General features: G+C 38.2%; 2 protein-coding genes and 1 long non-coding RNA gene across 12 annotated transcripts in view; 2 read left to right on the top strand and 1 right to left on the bottom strand.

The window, feature by feature from the left end:
• The window catches only part of ART3 (ADP-ribosyltransferase 3 (inactive)), a 207,122-nt gene that overhangs the window by 90,121 nt on the left and 98,559 nt on the right, over positions 1-18,442 (top strand). The window lies entirely within an intron of this gene.
• Positions 1-18,442, top strand: part of LOC144304097 (uncharacterized) — a 109,024-nt gene that overhangs the window by 57,535 nt on the left and 33,047 nt on the right. The window contains exon 3 of the long non-coding RNA XR_013371074.1: positions 808-841. This is a non-coding gene — a long non-coding RNA (uncharacterized LOC144304097). The remainder of the gene's footprint in view (positions 1-807; positions 842-18,442) is intronic.
• On the bottom strand, positions 3,921-6,249 carry CXCL11 (C-X-C motif chemokine ligand 11). Its single transcript, XM_077882256.1, is given in 4 exon segments — positions 3,921-4,467; positions 4,913-4,984; positions 5,102-5,228; positions 5,994-6,249. Coding segments are annotated over 4 exon segments (324 nt in total). The 5' UTR covers positions 6,055-6,249; the 3' UTR covers positions 3,921-4,403.

The raw sequence follows: 18,442 nt of genomic DNA on the forward strand, positions 1-18,442 counted from the left end.
TCTCTGCTGTAAATTCCATTCTGTTGCCATTCAGTCATTCTCTTCTCAAGTATTTATTGAGAGGCTCATGTGCCAGGCACTTTACTATGGGTTAGGACTAAAATGGCTTTTTAATTGAGCTTATACTTATGGGAGGAAGAGCAGATATTAAACAGCAGAATAATTCTTTACAGTTACAGTTGCATTAAATACAGTTGCAATAAATAGTGTGGTAGAAAAGCAGACAGTGTTACAAAAACAAGTAGGATATCTAGTCTGAGATTGAAGAGGTAGTTTCAAAGATGAACTCTTGGTGAAAATGCAATTGAAGCTGAGATTTAAGTGACTAATAGGATTTAGTTTAGTGATGAAATGGGCAGAGGAGTAGTATATGCAAAGGTACTGAGGTGGGAAGAATCTTGGCTCAAGTGTGTTCATTCTTTAATATGCTTATTTTGCCATGAAATTTAAGTATATGTTATCTGCTTATATAGTGGACTGGTCTATACAAATTTCCTAAAAATACCAAATTATCATGTAATCCTAGCTCAATGAATTTTTAAAGATACTCTTAAAAAAGGAACTGGCTACAAAGTAAAATATTAGATCCAGGTCTTAAAACTATCCTGGGAATTTATATAGACGTCTCATTTCAATATGAAAATTTGTTTGTGATAGATAAAATATATATGTGTGCTGTATATCTGTATTATTTATTACATGTCTTTATACTATATATTATATCATAGTATAAATATGTGATATAAATTAGATAGATTTATACACAAATACCCTGGATAACAAGTGGCGTCTCATTATTGCTTACAGGCACCAGTCAGAAAGAAGGCCTGTTTGGTACCAGGTACCTTGATCTGCTGTTTACTTTTCTGTCCATTCTCTGATCTGCGTTACAGTTGGCACTGATACCAGTGGGAAAGATGCACAGATAATAAGTTAAAATCCCCTTTCTCTTAAAGATTTTGTTTATATGAGAGAGAGAGCAAACATGAGCAGGAGGTAGAGGCAGAGGGAGAAGCAGACTCCCCACTGAGCAGGGAGCCCAGTGTGGGGCTTGATCCCAGGACCTGGAGATCAAGATCTGAGCTGAAGGCAGACGCCCAACCATCTGAGCCATGAAGGTGCCCCTTTTGTTTGTTTTTAAATAAACAGAAATACCTGATTATTTTATGGCAATTCTGTAACAAATATTTTCGTGTTTCAAATGTAGAGGTGTCTATATAAAGTGCTATGTCAGCTAAAATTTTTGGTTACAGGTAGAGAAACCAACACTGGTTAGCTTTAATAGAAAAATAATTTGTTAGTTGAACAATCTGTAGGAAGACTGAAGAATCAGGCTTGGAAAATGGACAAAAATCCAAGGGAGCTAACCCTTGGGTTAGCAGGGAGGACTAACCATAGTCATGCTACAGGAATATGTGTTAGGAAGCCACAGTTCTAAGATTTATATACTATTCCTACTGCCACTTTATTTTTTTTATTTTTTATTTTTTTAATTTTTATTTATTTATGATAGTCACACACAGAGAGAGAGAGAGAGAGAGACAGAGACATAGGCAGAGGGAGAAGCAGGCTCCATGCACTGGGAGCCCGATGTGGGATTCGATCCCGGGTCTCCAGGATCGCGCCCTGGGCTAAAGGCAGGCGCGCTAAACTGCTGCACCACCCAGGGATCCCCCCCTACTGCCACTTTAAAATAAATACTTTTTTTTTTTTTTTTTTTTTTACTGATAGCATCTTTGTGGTGCTAGCTGGAGTTCAAAGTCTAGGGTAGGAGTGGTCTGGCCGACACCTTGCTCTGGCTACCTGGGAAGATCTCCTCCCTTTGTTTTTCTCTTTTGGCCTCCAATCCAGACTCCCATAAAAAGAGATTTGCCCTAAGTAAGAAGGGACCATGTCTTTCACTATTACTCATTAAAATATATTTCTTAACAATTCTATGTGATGACAGGTAGCTGTATATTTCTTGAAATATGAATTAAAATTATTAAAGGCATCTCAATTTTTGGAAAATATATGATGGTTTCTGTTTTAAGAAGGGTTGTGGTATTTTACTACAAGAAAATGATTTTGATTCTTTTCAAATTAAAATCGTCTAGGTATCCCAAAATTTTATGGTGTAGGCAAGACTGAAAAGTCAATTTTTCTGAGAAAAAGAATCCTGGAGTACAGATCTTTTACCTCTTTGGTTAGGTTTATTCCTAGAGATCTTATTGCTAATGGGATTGATTCCTTGATTTCTCTTTCTGCTGCTTCATTATTGATGTCTAGAAATGCAACAGATTTCTCTATGTTGATTTTGCTCCCTGTGACTTCACCTAATTTGTGTATCAATTTTAGCAGTTTTTTGGTGGAGTCTTTCAGGTTTTCTATATAGAATATCATGTCATCTGCAAATAGTGAAAGTTTGACTTCCTCCTTACAGATTTGGATGCCCTTTATTTCTTTTTGTTCTCTAATTGCTGTGGCTAGCATTTCCAGTACAATGTTAAATAACAGTGGTGAGAGTGTATATCCTGCCTTGTTCCTGACTACAGAGGAAAAGCTCTTAGTTTTTCCCCATTGATAATATTAGCTGTAGGTATTTTTGTATATGGCCTTCATTATGTTAAGGTATATTCCCTCTAATCCTACTTTGTTTAGGGTTTTTATCATGAATGGATGTTGTACTTTGTCAATTGCCAAATTATGGAAAGAGCCCAAATATCCATTGATTGAAGAAGGGATAAAGATGATGTGGTGTGTGTGTGTGTGTGTGTGTGTGTGTGTGTGTATACACACATAAATATGTACAGGGAAATATGCGGATGGAGCTAGAGAGTATTATGCTAAGCAAAGTAAGTCGATCAGAGAAAGACAGATGCCTTTAGTCCTTTGTGAAATTTAAGAAACAAAACAAATGAACATAGGAAAAAGAGAGGCAAACCAAGAAGCAGACTCTTAACTTACAGAGAACACACTGATGGTTACCAGACGGTGTGTAAGCAGGAAGATGAGTTAAATAGGTAATGAGGATTAAGGAGGGCACTTGTGATGAGCACCGGGATGTTGTATGTAAGTGTTAAATCACTAAATTCTACACCTGAAACTAAGATTACATTGTATATTAATTATAACTAGAATTTAAATTAAATAAAAGAAAAAGATGGACTCCTGGGTATCTCAGTGGTTGAGCATCTGAGCCTTTAGCTCAGGGTGTGATCCTGGGGTCCTGGGATCAAGTCTTGCATCGGGCTCCCCGCAGAGAGCCTGCTTCTCCCTCTGCCTATGTCTCTGTTTCTCTCTGTGTGTCTCTTAGAAATAAGCAAATAAAATCTTTAAAAGAAAGAAAAATAAAAAGAACCCCAGAAAGTAAAGGTGATTGCCAGACAAATGTATATGTTCATTTTTCAATGTTTTCTTGGTGGGCAAAAGTATTTTATATTTAAATCAAAAATGTCTCCAAAATATTGCTATAATTTGTAAGTATAAATAAAACCAAAATGCAAAGTAAACACACATATCCTTATTGTGCATCTCAGTGAAAGGAATGCCTGGGTTGCTCAGTCAGTTAAGCATCTGACTCTTGGTCTCAGTTCAGGTCTTGATCTCAGGGTTGTGAGTTCAGGCCATATATGGGGCTTCCAGTGTGGAGCTCACTTAAAACAAAATCACCACAACAAAATCTCAATGAAAAAAAAAAAGCTGCTGAAAAAAATCAAATTAAGACCAGAACTATGGGGACGCCTGGGTGGCTCAGCGGTTGAGCCAAAGGGATCCCGGGATCTGGGATCGAGTCCCACATCGGGCTCCTTGGAGGAAGCCTGCTTCTCCCTCTGCCTGTGTCTCTGCCTCCCCCCCCCACCCCCCATGTCTTTCATGAATAAATAAAATCTTAAAAATAAAAGACCAGAACTATGAATTTATTTATGAAATATTGTACTCTTACCAGTTTTCTTAGCTTATAATTTTTTCATAGTACATTTTGTGAATTATAGCCTTTTTATAAAACAAGTATGTATAAGAACTATTTCCTTTTATATATGTACATATATAGAAGGAATATATATATGTGTGTGTGTGTGTGTGTGTGCTTTGATTAAAAATGTAGATTTGCATTTAAAAATTATTTGGGGAATGTCTCTTACACACATGGATGCATTTGATATAAGGTCTTGACTCCAGAAATAATGTCTCTATTGTAAGTGAAGATTGTAATATGGCAGATTGATCAAGTACAAAAACATAACTTCTAGATACAGAAATGTTTTCATAATCACAAAAGAATAGTTCTAACCATCAGATTTCTGAGGTTTACTGATGTAGAAATGCGTGAATATACATTGCAACAGGCAGGAGAAAATCCGTTTCCAATTGTGGAATTCTTAATCACTTCAGTTGTCACACAGTAAACTTGTTCTAGGTTTTCAAATTCTCTTTCCTAGGACTTCATACATTTTGAGATTTTAAAAAATTCATTCTTTCAATTTTCTGAAATGAGAAAATGAGAGTTTTATAAACATGCTGTTCTTGGGATCCCTGGGTGGCGCAGCGGTTTGGCGCCTGCCTTTGGCCCAGGGCGCGATCCTGGAGACCCGGGATCGAATCCCACGTCGGGCTCCCGGTGCATGGAGCCTGCTTCTCCCTCTGCCTGTGTCTCTGCGCCTCTCTCTCTCTCTCTGTGACTATCATAAATAAATTAAAAAAAAATTAAAAAAAATAAAAAATAAAAAAATAAACATGCTGTTCTTGTTTTCCAGTGATTGAGTTAACATGTAAAAACATAAGGCAGAAAAAGGAAAGCTAGTTAAACCAGAGACCTCTTATCAAAATACCTCATACAAAATCCTAGCAGAATCTTTTCTGCAAGTCTGTTTTCTCAAAAGATATGTCTTGGATAAAATCTTCAGGAAATGGAAGTAATCTGGCACCCTACCTTGATTATAATAATGCTTGCTTCAATTTGGGATTTAGACATCTTTCTCCTTTCTGTGCTCTCAGGGTGATACTGTTAAGGGAAGATCTAAAACAATCTTTAATTTTGGATGGGAAAACATAGGCAAAACAGAAACACACACAAAACAAAGTTTCCACTACTGTCCTCTTTAGCAAGTTCATTACTTACATCACTTCTATTTTGTCACAGTTGTTACTTGGGTAAATTATGGTAGCTTTCTCAACATCTGCCACTTACACTGCTTTTACTCCAGGGCCTATGCAAAGACAGCATCCTCCTTTGAACATGGGGAAACCTAGAATAGATCACAGCATCAGTTACTAATACATCCGATTGCCGCAGATGATTATAGCTTATCCTGGTGAAGATTACGAGCAGGGTTTTCATTAACGATGAAGAGCGCAGTTTGTCAAATAGCACTTGACATTGCTGTTACTGGGAAAGGAATATAAGAAAGATACTGATTTTCTCTTTAAATTTGTAAACAGATCTTTAAAGAATAAAGGGAAGCATGAAAGTTTATTGGAGATAAAGATTATTCGCCTCTTGTTTTTGTACTCAAGAATTTTTCTAGGGGATCCCTGGGTGACTCAGTGGTTTAGCACCAGCCTTCAGCCCAGGCGTATGGTCCTGGAGCCCTGGGATGGAGTCCTGCATCTGGCTCGCTGCATGGAGCCTGCTTCTCCCTCTGCCTGTGTCTCTGCCTCTCTCTTTCTTTCTCTCTCTCTGTCTCTCATGAATAAATAAATAAATCTTAAAAAAAAAAAAAGAATTTTTCTAGCTAGCTAACATCTTACATAAAATCTTCTTAACATATATTTAAAATTATTGGTAAAAGTTCTTGCCAGATATTGTACCAAATCAAACTCCATGAAGTTTATCATTTCTAGTTTCAGTAATTATCTCTAATGCCTTAAACAGTTCAAGCATTTTCTGTCAAAGCAGTAGTAACTTATATATGAGGTTAAATAAAAATTTACTAAATCTTTTAGAAAAGATGAAGACATTTGAAATATTAGAAAATAAATTTATAGGATAAGAAGTAAAAAGTGCCATATACCTTGAACAGTTGTAGCACAGAATACCCCAGCCAAGGCTGTAACCATGCCCTTCACACTCATGTTTGTCTTTCACTGCTGTTGTTGCTGCTTCCTGTCAATACTCTTTTTGGTGGGAGTAGAAATGCTGAATGTGAGAGGAAGTGGTACTTACACCTAAAATCCTCTTAGGGCAACAGGAATTCCCCTCCTTTAGGCATGCTCTTTTGCTTCCAAGAGTTTCTGTTTTGTTCTCTACATGTCTCTGTCCTTTCCTGTTTTTTTACAATGTTGTAAGTAATGGGAATGTGAAAGCACTTTGTAAAGAGTGAAGAGATATATAAAACATAGACTAGGGCACTCCCAAATGGGAATCAGCCTTCTCAAAGTAGCATTTCCTAGAAATGTATTTCATTATGGGATTGACCATGGGCAATAAATTGATTGCCATTCAGTCTTTCATTTAGGAAGATTGTCTTCTATTCTGTTTACCCTCCATTCTTCAGATCACTACACAAAAGGACATTCTTAAATGTTTTTATCACCTTTTGTTTTTAAGACCAAACTCTCATATGTAAGGCCTACACTAATTGAATTCAAGTGAATTCATTTAACCTAGTTTATATTTATGCTGACTATAATTGCACATCTAAACAAGTCTCTCTACTTCTGAATTTATATCTACTTCTTTTTGCATGTTTAACAGTTTTTACTTTATATATATTTTAGCACTTTTAGAGTATAAAATTGTATTACTTGTGGATTTTTTTAAATGATCCTCTTTTCTCGTGATGTTTTTACATTTTGCGTTCTATTTTGATGTAACCTTTGTTTTCCTTTAATCTTTACCTTTTCCACTTAAGCTTTCTAGAGCTATTTGTTTTAAATGGGTTATATGCAGATACCTTAAAATGTCATATGTAAAGGACTTTTAATGGGTAAATTTATTTACTGAATAATTGGTAATCTGTAAAGCTTTTAAAAATGCTTTCTTGCTATTTTGTTTTCTTTGTTTAATTTATTTTTTTAAATTCCAGCATAGTTAACATACAGTGTTCTATTAGTTTCAGGTGTACAATATAGTGATTGAAAAATCATTTCCAGGGGCCTCTGGGTGGCTTAGTCAATTGAGCATCTGCCTTTCTTTCAGATTGTGATCCCGGGATTCTGGGATAGAGGGCCATGTCGAGCTCCCTGGTGAGCAGGGAGCCTACTTCTCCTTCTCCCTCTGCTGCTGCCCCTGCTTGTGTGCTTTCTCACTCTGTCAAGTAAATCTTTAAAAAAAATCATGTACATTATTCAGTGCTCATCACGATAAATGCATTCTTGATCTTCTTCACCTATTTCACACATCCCCTACTCACCTCCTCTGGGAACCGTCAGTTTGTTCCCTATAGTTAAGGGTCAGTGTTTTGGTTTGTCTCTTTTTCCTTTGTATTTTTGTTTGTTTCTTATATTCCACATATGAGTGAGATCGTACAGTATTTGTCTTATCTGAGTGACTTATTTTGCTTAGTATTATTCTCTAGATCCATCCATGTTATTGTAAAACACACACATCCTACACATATATTTTTTTAAGATTTTATTTATTTATTCATGAGAGACACAGAGGAGAGGGACAGATGTTGTGCCCAAGATTGCGAATCCGAGAAACCACCAAGGAGCCAACACCGATGCAAACACACGAGGGTTTATTTATTTATTTGTTTTTTAAAGATTTATTTATTCATTCAGAGAGAGCAAGAGAGAGGCGGAGACACAGGCAGAGGGAGAAGCAGGTTCCATGCAGAAAGCCCTATGTGGGACTCAATCCTGGGCCTCCAGGATCACACCACGGGCTGCAGGCTGCGCTAAACCGCTGCGCCACTGGGGCTGCCCACGAGGGTTTATTTATAAGCTCGAGCTTGGGTCCAAGTATACCCGACACAGCAGGGACTTGGACCCCGAGGTGGGTTTCAGCTTAGTTTTAAGGGCTGGTCTAGGGGGTCCTCCAGAAGGGGTGGAGGAATTTCTCAAGTTCTGTTTACATTCTGATATGGGGCTTTCAAGGGCATTGAGCTCTGTTCTCATTCTAATATGGGGCTTTCTAGGATGTTAAGCTGTAAGCTGTTTTCTTCCTATAACTGAAGTAAGGTAAAGTTCAGCTCTTATTCACAGGGGCCTGGGATGGCTGTACTTGTGCTAACTCTGAACTTAAAGTGGAATGGCCTTAATTTTCTCGGCCTCCACAAGAGACACAGGCAGAGGGAGAAGCAGGCTCCCTGCAAGGAGCCCAATGTGGAACTTGATCCTGGATTCCAGGATCACGCTCAACTGAAGGCAGATACTCAACCGCTGAGCCACCCGAGCATCCACACCCCACATATTTTTTATACATTCATCTATGGATGGACACTTGTGCTGTTTCCATGATTTGGCTATTGTAAATAATGCTGCAATAAATACAAGGGTGCATATATCTTTTTGAATTAGCATATTCATATTCTTTGCTTAAATACCCAGTAGTGTGATTACTGGATCATATAGTAGTTCTATTTTTTTTAAAGGTTTTATTTATTTAATAGAGAGAGAGGCAGAGGCAGAGACACAGGCAGAGGGAGAAGCAGGCTCCATGCAGGGAGCCTGACATGGGACTCCAGGATCACGCCCTGGGCTACAGGTGGCGCTAAACCGCTGAACCACTTGGGCTGCCCAGTAGTTCTATTTTTAACTTTTGGAAGAACCTACATACTTTTTTCCACAGGGACTCTAGCAGTTGGCATACCTAGATTTCTTTCTCACTTTAAAAAATGTCTTTTCTTGAACACTTTTCTTACGTGACCTGAAAGGAGTACCATTGTTTTACATTTTGTTAGTACTCCATAAACATTTCTTTTACCTTATAGTTTCCCATTATTTACATCAACCATAAATATTATTTTCTGGTTGTTCTTTTGTAAGATGAGAAAATCACTTTCTTTCATGCATTTCCTCCTGTTTCCTGATTCTGTTGCATAATCTGGGACATACAGGTAGTTTACTGTTTTCAGATTATTATTTTATATTATTTAACTTCTCTTTTGAGAATTATCATTTACATCTTATCCTGAAATTATACTTATTTACACATTTATTCCACATTTAAATTCTGTTATCAACCAAAAGCTTTTATTTTATTTATTTTTTAAGATTTTATTTATTAGAGACAGAGAGAGAGAGAGGGGCAGAGACACAGGCAGAGGGAGAAGCAGGCTCCATGCAGGGGGCCTGACATCGGACTCGATCCTGGATCTCCAGGATCACACCCTGGGCCGAAGGTGGCACTAAACCGCTGAGCCACTGGGGCCGCCCCCAAAAGCTTGTAAAACCTTTGTTTTTCACAATGTAATTAATTGAGGTATAATTTAGATACCAAAAAATTTATCCTTTTACAGTATACAGTTCGGGGTTTTGTTTGTTTTTGGTTTTGTTATGTTTTGTTTGAGAGAGAGAGAATGCATGCATGAGCTTAGGGAGGGTGGGTGGCGGGCAGAGGGAGATGGAGAATCCCAAGCAGGCTCCATGCCCAGTGCCTGATTTGGGGCTAGATCTAGCTACTCTACCTGATGACCTGAACTGAAGTCAAGAGTCAGATGCTTAACCAACTGAGCTACCCAGGAGCCCCAGTTCAGTGATTTTCAGTAAGATTGTGCAATATCTTATTCCAAAAACTTTATTTTCATTCCACTATAGTTAGCGTACAGTGTTGTATTAGTTTCAGGCATACGATATAATGATTCAACAATTCCATATATTGCCCAGTGCTCATCAAGATAAGTGTACTCTTAATCCCTTTTACCTATTTCACCTCTCCACCTCCACCTCCCCTCTGGTAACCATCTGTTCTCTATAGTTATTTGCATTGTTGCATTGTCTCTTTTTATTCCTTCATTCATTTGTATCTCAAATTCCACCTGTTAGTAAAATCATTGGCATATGTCTTTCTCTGACTTCTTTTGCTTAGCATTATACACTCTATGTCCATCCATGTTGTTTGCAAAAGGTAAGATTTCCTTCTTTTTTTTAAAAAGATTTTATTTATTCATGAGAGACAGAGAGAGAGAGGCAGAGACACAGGCAGAGGGAGAAGCAGGCTCCATTCAGGGAGCCTGACGTGGGACTCGATCCCGGGTCTCCAGGATCACACCCCGGGGCTGCAGGCAGCACTAAACTGCTGCGCCACCAGGGCTGCCCGATTTCATTCTTTTTTATGGCTAAATAACACTCCATTTTATGTATATATCGTGTTGTTTTTATCCACTCATGTATGGATGAACACTTGAGCTGTGTTCATAATTTGACTATTGTAAATAATGCTGCAATAAACATAGGAGTGTATATATCCATTTGAATTAGTGTTTTAATATTCTGTGTGTAAATATCCAGTAGTGTGATTACCGAGTCATATGGTAGCTGTATTTTTAATTTTTTGAGGAACTTCCAGACCTCTGTACTCTTTACCATAGAGGCTGGACCATATTGCTTTCTTACCAACAGTGCATGAAGGTTCCTATTGCTCTGTATCCTTGCCAACACTTGTTGTTTCTTGTGTTTTTTATTTTAGCCATTCTGACAGTTGTGAGGTGATATCTCATTGTGATTTTGTTTTGCATTTCCCTGATGATGAGTGATGTTGAACATCTTTTCATGTTTGTTGACCATCTCTATGTTTTCTTTGGAGAAATGTCTGTTCATGTCTTCTGCCCATTTTTTTTCATTGGATTATTTGTTTTATTGGCATTGTCTTTTTTTTTAAAAAAAGATTTTTTATTTATTTATTCATAGAGACACAGAGAGAGAGAGAGAGAGAGAGAGAGAGAGGCAGAGACACAGGCAGAGGGAGAAGCAGGCTCCATGTAGGGAGCCCAACGTGGGACTCGATCCTGGGCTTCCAGGATCAGGCCCTGGGCTGCAGGTGGCGCTAAACCACTGCACCACCAGGGCTGCCCTATTGGTGTTGTCTTAAGTTCTTTATGTATTCCGAATACTATTTATCAGATGTATTATTTGCAAAATATCTAGGTTGCATTTTAGTCTTGACTGTTTCCTTTTCTGTGCAGAAGCTTTTTATTTTGATGTAGTCCCAATGGTTTGTGTTTGCTTTTGTTTCCCTTGCCTCAGGAGACATATCTAGAAAAATGTTGCTACAGCTGATGTCAGAGGAGATTACTGACTGTGCTCTCTTCTAGGATTTTTATGGTTTCAGGTCTTTAATCCATTTTGAGTTTATTTTGTGTATGATGTAAGAAAGTGGGCCAGTTTCATTCTTTTGCACGTAGCTATTCTAGTTTTGCTAACACCGTTTTGTTGAAGAGACTTTTTTTTTTCCTATTGCATATTCTTCTCCTTTGTTGAACATTAATTTACCATATAATTGTGGGTTTATTTCTGGGTTTTCTGTTCTTTTCCATCCACCTATGTGTCTATTATTTTTTAAGAGAGGTGAGGAGTGGCAGAAGGAAAAGAAGAATCTTAAGCAGGCTCTGTGCCCAGTGCAGAGCCTGGCACAGGCTCAGTCTCACAACCCAGAGATCATGACCTGAGCTGAAGTCAAGAGTCAAGACACTTAACTGAGCCACCCAAGTGACCCTGTGTGTTTTTTGTGCCATTACCATCATGTTTTGATTACTACAGCTTTGTAATGTAACTAAAAATCTGAAATTGTGATACCTCCAGCTTTAATTTTCTTTTTCAAGATTGCTTTTGCTTTTGGGGTCTTTGTGGTTCTTTACAAATTTTAGGATTGTTCTACCTCTGTGAAAAATGCTTTTGTTGTATTGATAGAGATTGCATTAAATTTGTAGACTACTTTGGGTAGTATGGACATTTTAACAATAGTTGTTCATCTAGCCCATGAACGTGGAATGTCTTTCCATTTATTTCTGTTGCCTTTAGTTTCTTTCAGTGTTTTATGCTTTTCATAGTACAAGTCTTTGATCTTCTTGGTTAAGGTCAATTTCTAGGTATTTTATTGTTTGTATCCTGTGACTTATTGAATTCATTTATCGGTTCTAGTAGTTTTTTGGTGCGGTCTTTAGGGTTTTCTATCTATAGTATCATGTCAACTGCAATTAGAGTTTTCCTTCTTCATTACCAATTTGAATGCCTTTTATTTCTTTAGTTGTGATTGCAGTAGCTAGGACTTCCTGTACTGTGTTGAAAAAATTGGTTAGAGGTGATACCCTTCTCTTGTTCCTGACCATAGGGGGATAGTTCTCAGTTTTTCTTTATTGAGTTTGATGTTAGGTGTGGGTTTTTTTGTTTTTTGTGTGTGTTTTTTTTTTTTTTTTTTTTGGGTACAAAGTCTTTATTACATTGAGGTATGTTCCCTCTAGACCTACTTTGTTGAGGGTTTTTATCACGAATGAATGTTTTACTTTGTCAAATGTTTTTGCTACATCTGTTGAAATGATCATACGGTTCTTACCTTTTCTCTTATGGATTCGTGATATACCACATTAATTGACTGCCAATATTGAACTCTCTTGCAACCCAGGAATAAATGCAACTTGATAATAGTGAATGATTGTTTTTTAATATATTGTTGGATTTGGGTTTGCTAGTATTTTGTGGAAGATTTTTGTATCTATGTTCATTAGAGATACTGGCCTGCAGTTCTCTTATTTTGTAGTGGTTTTTTTTCTGGTTTTGGTTGGTATCCAAGTAATGCTGGCCTCATAGAATGAGAATAGAACTTTTCCTTCCTTTTGTATTTTGTGGAATAATTTGAGAAAAGCGGGTATTAATTCTTCTGTAAATGTTTGGTAGAATTCACATTCTCCTGTGAAGCCGTCTGGTCCTGGACTTTTGTTTGTTGGGAATTCTTTGATTACTGATTCAATCTCATTGCTGTAATCTGTCTAAATTTTCTGTTTCTTCCTGATGCAGTGGGGACATTGGTGGCATATAATTTTTCATAATATTCTCTTACAAGCTTTTGTATTTCTGTGGTGTCAGTTATTTTTTCTCTTTCACTTGTGATTTTGTTTATTTGAGTTTTCTTTCTTTTTGGCTGAGTCTGGCAAAAGGTTTATTAATTTTGTTGATCTGTTCTCTTGGGGTTATTTTTTGGTTTCTATTTCATTTATTTCTGTTCTAATTTTTATTGTTTCCTTCCTTCTACTGGTTTTGGGTTTTTGTTTGTTTTAATTTTTTTTAAAGATTTTTATTATTTATTAGAGACAGAGAGAGAGGCAGAGAGGCGGAGAGAGAAGCAGGCTCCATGCAAGGATCCTGATGTGGGACTCGATCCCGAGTCTCCAAGATCAGGCCCTGGGCTGAAGGCGGCGCTAAACCACTGAGCCACACGGGATACCCCTTGGGTTTTTATTTGTTCTTTATCCAGCATCTTTATATGTGGGGCTTAAATTATTTATTTGAGATTTTTCTTCCTTCTTGAGATAGGCCTGTGTTGCTCTAAACTTTCCTCTTAGAACAGTTTTGGTGTGTCCCAAAGTTTTTGGACCATTGTGTTTTCACTTTCATTTGTTTCTATCCTTGGTTTCTTTCTTGATTTCCTGGTTAGCCTATTTATTATTTAGTAGCATGCAACTTAACCTTCATATATTTGTGGTCTTTCCAGATTTTGTGGTTCATTTCTGGTTTCATAGCATTATGGTCAGAGAGGATACATGGTATGACTTGGATATTTTTGAAAATTTTTTAAAGATTTTATTTATTCATGAGACACACAGAGAGAGAGAGAGAGAGAGAGGCAGAGACACAGGCAGAGAAAGAAGCAGGCTCCCTCTGGGGAGCCCGATGTGGGACTTAATCCTGGGACCATAGGATCACGCCCTGAGCTGAAGGCAGGTGTTCAACCGTTGAGCCACCCAGGCATCCTGGATCTTTTTGATTTTGTATAGACTTGGTTTGTGGCCTAATATTCTAGGACTTGCTCTGTGTGCACTTGAAAATTGTGTGTATTCTGATGTATTAAGATGGGACTGTTCTATGTATATGTATTAGATTTACATGGTCTAGTGTGTCATTCAAAGCCATTGTTTTCTTGTTGATTTTCTGATTGGATATCTGTCCATTGATGTTAGTGGGGTACTAAATTCCTCTACTATGATTGTATTGCTATCAGTTATTTTGTTTGTTTTATGTATTTGGGTGCTCCTATGTTGGGTGCATAAATATTTATGATGTTATATCTTCTGGTTTGGTTTTCTCCTTTATTAATATGTAGTGTCCTTTGCCTTTTCATACAGTCTTTGTTTTAAAATATATTTTAAGTATCACTACTCCAGCTTTCTTTTACATCCATTTGCATGATAGATGTTTTTTCCATTTTCTCATTCTCAATCTGTGGTGTCTTTAGGTCTAAAATAAGTCTCCTGTGGGTTGCACAAAGATGTCTTACTTTTTTTTTTTATCCATTCTGTCATTATATGTCTTTTGATTGGAGTGCTTAGGATATTTACATTTAAAGTTTATGGGATTACGTTTATGGAATTATGTCATTTTATTGTTTTTGGTTTCTCAATTTTCCTCTGAAGACCTTACCAGTGGGAGAGTCTATGTTGTGTGAATGGAAGTTTTGGTTCTTGAATTCCCCATGAGAGATTTACATGAGGATATGCACTCAAAGACAACCAGAAGAAAAGTAGCAAGCAAGCACAAAGCAGCTTATTGAGAATGATACACAGTCAAGGTGGGAGAGTGAGTAGGCCCAAGGGTGGCAACTGCACTGGGCTTAGGGATGGATGTTTTTTCTTTTTATGTTTGGAGAGGTTATGGATCATTGCTAGGGAAGTCCCAACTGAAGTTGTTTCTTGTCATCTAAGAGACTCCTCCTTTTGGTTGAGAGGGGGAGTTTTTGGCCCCACAAGGTTCTTGCTGGAACTGTCCTGGCCATCTTCCTTCTCCCATGGGGGGTGGTCAAAACCACAATGTAAATATATTATAAATGAAGTTACGAGTTTTCTAGGGTAGAGATTAAAGAGAAGAGTGCATGTTCTGCATCTGTGGCTCTTGTTTGTCACCTCCAGGGTGTTGGAAGCCAGTAAGACAGGATATTAAAAGCTACAAGTCAGGATATTGTGCTGAGTCTTCTAATGTGTCAGCTATTTATCACTACCTTTGCCTCCAGCTTATGTCTAACTGACTGCCTACTCTATCAATCCTTTCTTCTTTTTCTCTCCTTCATGGTTTGCTGGTTTTCTCTAATGATATATTTGGATTTCTTTTTCTTTATTCTTTACATCTCTATTACTGATTTTTGATTTGTGGTTATCATTTGAGTTGTATATAACCTCTTCTGTATATAACCATCTATATTATATGACAGTCTTTTAACTTTGAATACAAATACGTTTTTACTCCTTTTTTCCCCATGTTTAGATGTATGGTGTCATATTTTACATCCTTTTAGTTTGTGAGTTCCTTGACTGATTTTTTACAGAAATATTCATTTTTGCTGCTTTTGTGTTTCCTATTTCCATATTGTCACTTTTGGTCTTGCCATTCAGAATCCCCTTTAATAATTAGGGTCAGTTTATGGTCATGAACTCCTTTCATTTTTGTTTTGGAAACTCTTTAATCTCTCCATCTATTCTGAAAACCTTGCTGAATAGCATATTCTTGGCTGCAGATTTTTCCCATTCAACACTTTGAATATATCATGCTATTCTTTTCTGGTTTGCCAAGTTTCTGCTGAAAAATCTGATAGACTTATGAGACTTCCTTGTATGTAACTATGGGTCTTGCTGCTTTAAAATTTTGACTGTTTCTATTACATTTTGCCATTTTAATTATAATATCTCTTGGTGTGGATCTCCTCTTGTTGATTTTGTTGATTACCTCCTGGATCTGGATATTTGTTTCCTTCCCCCAGAATAGGGAAGCTATATTTTCTTAAATGTTTCTTCCCCCTTTTCTCATCTTCTGGGATGCCATGATACAAATATTGTGTTTGATGGAATCACTGAGTTCCCTAAGTCTGTACCTGTTTTGCATAATTCTTTCTTCTCTTTTGTTCAGCTTGATTACTTTCCATTACTCCGTTTTCCAGATCATTAATTCATTCCTGTGCTGCTGGTCATTACACCAAACATGTTTCTCATTTTGTATCATGAACCTTTGTCTCTGCTAGGTTATTCCTTATCTCTGTGTTAAGGGTCTTACTGATATTTTCTACTCTTGTCAAGTCCAATGAGTATCTTTATGATCACTACTTACTTATTTAGAGGGGTGGGGACAGGAGAGAGAATCCAAAGTAGGCTCCATGCCCAGTGCAGAGCCTGATGTGAGGCTCAATCTCACAATCCTGAGATCGTGATCTGGATTTGAATCAAGAGTCAGAAGCTTAACTGACTGAGCCACCCAGGCACCTCTATGATCGTTACTTTAAATTCTTTTATCAGGTACATTACTTGTATCTGTTTTGCTTAAATCTCTAGCCATGGTCTTGTCCTATTCTTTCATTTGAAACATATTCCTTTGCCTTCTCCTCTTGTCTAAGTCTTTGTGCTTGTTTCTGTGTTATAGGATGGTCAGCTACCTTTCCTGTTCTTGAGGGTAATGGTCTTATGATGAAGTAGTCCTGTATGTCCTGCAGTATAGTGTCCCCTGTTCTCCAAGGCCTGGCACTTCAGAGAGTGTCTCCAATATGTGCTGCATGCTGTTGTGAACTAGCTGTTTTATCCTTCAGGCCAGTCATCTGCAGAGTTTCTATTTGCTTGTTGTGGGCAGCGTTTCATCCCTGGCCTGACTGGTGTGAGTTTTTAGTAGGTGTTCTCTTGTTTGCTTGTTGCTACCACCATCAGAACCAAAGCCTCACAAAAATCCTGGGTTGGGAAACATGGTGTTGGCAGAGGGTTGGACAAGTCCTGTGGGGGAGGGCCCCCCTCCACACTGTGCTGCCACTGAGGTAGGTGAGTATGGCTTTAAAGGGCAGTTCCACTGGAGTGCAGGAGGCTGGGACTTGATGTAAGGAAGTTAGGTAGCGAGTATTGGTGCTATGTTGATTCTGCAGATGGGTCCTGTGGTTATGTTGAAGGATGGAGGAAGAGAAATAGCACCAGCCAGTTCTTTTGTTCTCAGAGGAGTCCATCCATGTGCACTACCTCTCTGGGACACTCTCTGAGATGAGTGAATAACCTCCTCACTGTATGCCCCAGGCATGCTTCAGATCGCTCTTTCCACTCTATGTCCCCCGGCCATTTGACCTGCCTTCTCCTCAAGAGCAGTCCCAATGTTCTGGGCTCTCCCAGAGCCAAACCCACTACTGACCTTTAAATTTCCAGGCTTTTTTTTTTTTTTTTTGCAGGCTTTAATTGATTAACATACCTCAAGTTTATGCAGAGGACCAGGAAATGAGTTTACACCAAGTACTAAGGATCTGGGTCTGAAAGCCTGAGTGTCTATCCCTGTGTAGCCATTCACCGAAGTTCCCTGAACCTTTTCCTTAGCCAGAAACTAGGTGGGGCTGGCTAAATGGTACCTTCCTTTCCACCCTCAGATTCTGGATCCTAACACCTATCAGTTATGTGGCAAAGAATGCACAGGGTTACCGGCTCAGCAGTTTAAACCATGTGGATCACTGAAATGCATTCATGTTTCTTTTATAACAGATCCTATTCTTTCTTCTTACCCTTTTCTATCTTATTTACCAAACCAAACATTGTCCTACAAACCATGATGTAAGGAGAACCCACCATGTTTTATGTACACACATCCTCATTTTGCTCTCAAGGACCAGCAGCTCTTTCCTTCCTGGTGTTATGACAAAGCAAGAATTGGATTTTAAGTGGAGAATGAAATGGGTATCAGTTGTGCTAGCATGCAGTTGTGAATAATTCACCATGAGAAGTCAGTTTTAATTATTATGCAAATATAGGAAATTGAAATCCGATGTCAAATAAAAACTTAGTTATTAAAAAAAAAATCCAGGTTTTAAACCCTGTTGGCTGCAAGAACTCATGAAATCAGCCCCTCTCACTTTTCAAGCCAGTTGCTTTGGGGAATTGTCTTCCCTATGTGGGCTCCTCTGTGTGCCAGTATGTGTCTTGCCTTTCTCCACAGCTGGAACTACCTCCCCACCATGGCAGCTATGCTCCATTTTCTTTCTCAAACCTGTCTTTGCACTTCCTACCTTCTTTAACATAGCTTTCTCTACCTTTAGTTGTGGAGTTGTGTAAGTCTTCAGATGGATTTTTGGGGTATTGAGGATGATTTGATAGTTATTTAGTTGTATTGTGGAACAAGGTGAGCCCATAGAGTCCTCCTACTCTGCCACCATCTTCCCCCACTCTTGCTGATGAGTCTTTTATTTTTGTGTGTATGTTTTTAAGATTTATCTAGTTATTCATGAGAGACATGGAGAAGAGGGGCAGAGACACAGGCAGAGGTAGAAGCAGGCTCCCTGTGGGGAGCCCGGTGTGGAACTTGATCCTAGGACCCCGGGATCATGACCTGCAAAGGCAGACACTCAACCACTGAGCCACAC

The sequence above is a fragment of the Canis aureus genome, chromosome 33, assembly GCF_053574225.1.
Source record: "Canis aureus isolate CA01 chromosome 33, VMU_Caureus_v.1.0, whole genome shotgun sequence".
Classification (NCBI taxonomy): Eukaryota; Metazoa; Chordata; class Mammalia; order Carnivora; family Canidae; genus Canis; species Canis aureus.